The following is a 2,165-nucleotide window of genomic DNA, read 5'->3' as shown; positions in this document are numbered from 1 at the left end:
GTCGACTACGTGGGAGTCCAGTGACATAGCCATTACGCTAACTGCTGGTTCCCCCTAGAGAGAGATTTTTACTATAGGGCATGTGTACTTGCTAGAGAAACAGAGACAGAAGATGAGAAAACACCTTCCCAAGGGGATGGCCACACCACAATCCCTTCTCCTCCATTCTCCTCTTGGGGTTTTGGGCATGTATGCATACATGCCTAATATGAGTTTGAGCTACCAGGTCCGGGACTCAAACCACCGTCAACTATGTGGAAGTCCAGCGACGTAACCACTACACCATCTGCTGGTCCCCCAGGGTGATTTTCAAGCTTGCAGGTCTGGCATGTGGAAATCCAGCGCCTTCACCACCACACCATCCCCTGGACCCGATCAAACCCATTTTGAACCCCAGACTAGATCGCGTCCCCCCTAGAGGAGAAGCAGCCGCTGTGTCGCCTCGTAGGTTTCAACCCTGTGAGCTTTCGTCCCAGTTCCAAATGGCCTTCTCCTTTGCTGCCGAGCCAGGTGCTGTTGTTTCACGACCAGAATTACGGTATCCACTACGAGTACACCATCCCCGTCAACCACACCGCGGAAAACCAGAGCGAGCCCGAAAAGCCGCAGGACTCCCTGTTCATCTGGACCCACAGCGGCTGGGAAGGGTGCAGCGTGCAGTGCGGAGGAGGTGAGCCGTGCGCCTGGGGTGCGTCGGGTGTGGGGTTCGGCTGGAGGGAGGAAAAGGGAGTGCAGGGCCTCCCGTGGTCAATGCTCAGAGCATGGGCCGTACATAGCCCGTGTTTCCGTGGAGAGGGACCCTCTGAGTCTGAACCACCAGTGTCATGCAGGATCCTGTCCTCTCTGGTCACCCCTCCATGTCCCATTCTCCGGGAGACAGACCCAACAAGACGCCAAGGGGCCTGAGCCCCTGTGAATCCTTCAGTTGTGCTCTTTCCAAATAATAACAGCAGCGGGCTGGCAGGTGGCATGGAGGCTAAGGTGGCTAGATCCCACATGACCAACTGCGTGGTTCGGGTCCCGGACCCGGCAGCTTGGAAATCACACCGGGCATGTGTGCCTACATGCCCAAAATCCTGAAAAAATTAGGACCAGTAGATGGCGTAATGGTTATAGCGCTGGACGCCCATGTAGTCGACTGCGGTTCGAGTCCCAGGCCCGGAGGCTTAAAACTCACACCAGGTATGTGTACGTGTGTGCCCAAAATCCCAATAGGAGAATGGAGGGAAGGGACTGAGGTATGGTCATCCCTTCCAGGGGCGATTTCTCACCTCCTGTCTCTCCGTCTCTCCTGCAAGTGCACACACCCTATAGCAAAAATCTCTAAAAAGAAAACAGTCCTAAGAGAATAGAAGAGAAGGAATTATGGGGTGGCTGTCACCTCCAGGGGTGGAGTCTCACTTTTTCTCCCACTCTGTCTCTTCCTGGCGAGCACACAAGCCCTGTAGAAAATCATCATAATAATCATAGCAATAACAATGACAGTGATATGGTTAACCTTAGGTGTTAACCACCCGCCAGGTTCTAATCTAAGTATTTGTATATGTCTTGGGTCGTCAAGGAAGTCATGACACATTGATGCATAGAAAAACGTCATGACTTCCTAACAACCTAGTGTTAACCCGGTTTAAACACTGCTAAAGCCCGCTAAGGCTCAGCGAGGCTAAATAAGTCAGCCCCACTTGCAGAAACCGAATCATAGAGGCCAGATGCCGGCCGTCGAGCCTGTGGTCCTAGTGACATTATTAGGGACAGAGCCAAGACCGAAGGCCATCTTCTGAAGTCCCGGCCATTCGACCTCTCTGACAAGGTCGTGGCCGCACAGTGTTTGGGGCACTTTGGGAACACCCCAGAAAAGGAGTCCGTCCAGCTGGGGTGACAGGTGAGCAGAGCCCAGAGCAGGTGACACTCAGGTGTGAGTCCAGGTTGGCTCTCGAATGCCCGGCCTGAGGACATAGACCTGCGTGTCCCTCCGTCTGTCTGTCTCTGACTCATCCCCAGCAAGTAGGAACGTTTATTTCTTCCGTGAGAGAGAGACAGGTGATCGGGGGGACTTTAACAGTGTCCTCATACCATGACCCACTCCCAGCCTCGGCCAGCCCGGATCACGGGCACCTGTGTGTGCATGGCTAGCGTGTGTAGGGGAGGACCAGGATCTGAACCAG

The 2,165-nt window shown here is 54.1% G+C and overlaps 1 protein-coding gene across 1 annotated transcript in view; it reads left to right on the top strand.

Moving 5' to 3' along the window:
• The window catches only part of ADAMTS17 (ADAM metallopeptidase with thrombospondin type 1 motif 17), a 269,537-nt gene that overhangs the window by 224,673 nt on the left and 42,699 nt on the right, over positions 1 to 2,165 (top strand). Inside the window, exon 20 of the mRNA XM_027776149.1 lies at positions 511 to 670. Within this exon, the coding sequence (XP_027631950.1) occupies positions 511 to 670 (160 nt within the window). The remainder of the gene's footprint in view (positions 1 to 510; positions 671 to 2,165) is intronic.

This window comes from Tupaia chinensis, unplaced genomic scaffold (assembly GCF_000334495.1).
Source record: "Tupaia chinensis unplaced genomic scaffold, TupChi_1.0 Scaffold000632_1, whole genome shotgun sequence".
Classification (NCBI taxonomy): domain Eukaryota; kingdom Metazoa; phylum Chordata; class Mammalia; order Scandentia; family Tupaiidae; genus Tupaia; species Tupaia belangeri.
The sequence above is the reverse complement of the archived record's forward strand: the minus strand, read 5'-3'. Positions and strand labels throughout refer to the sequence as shown.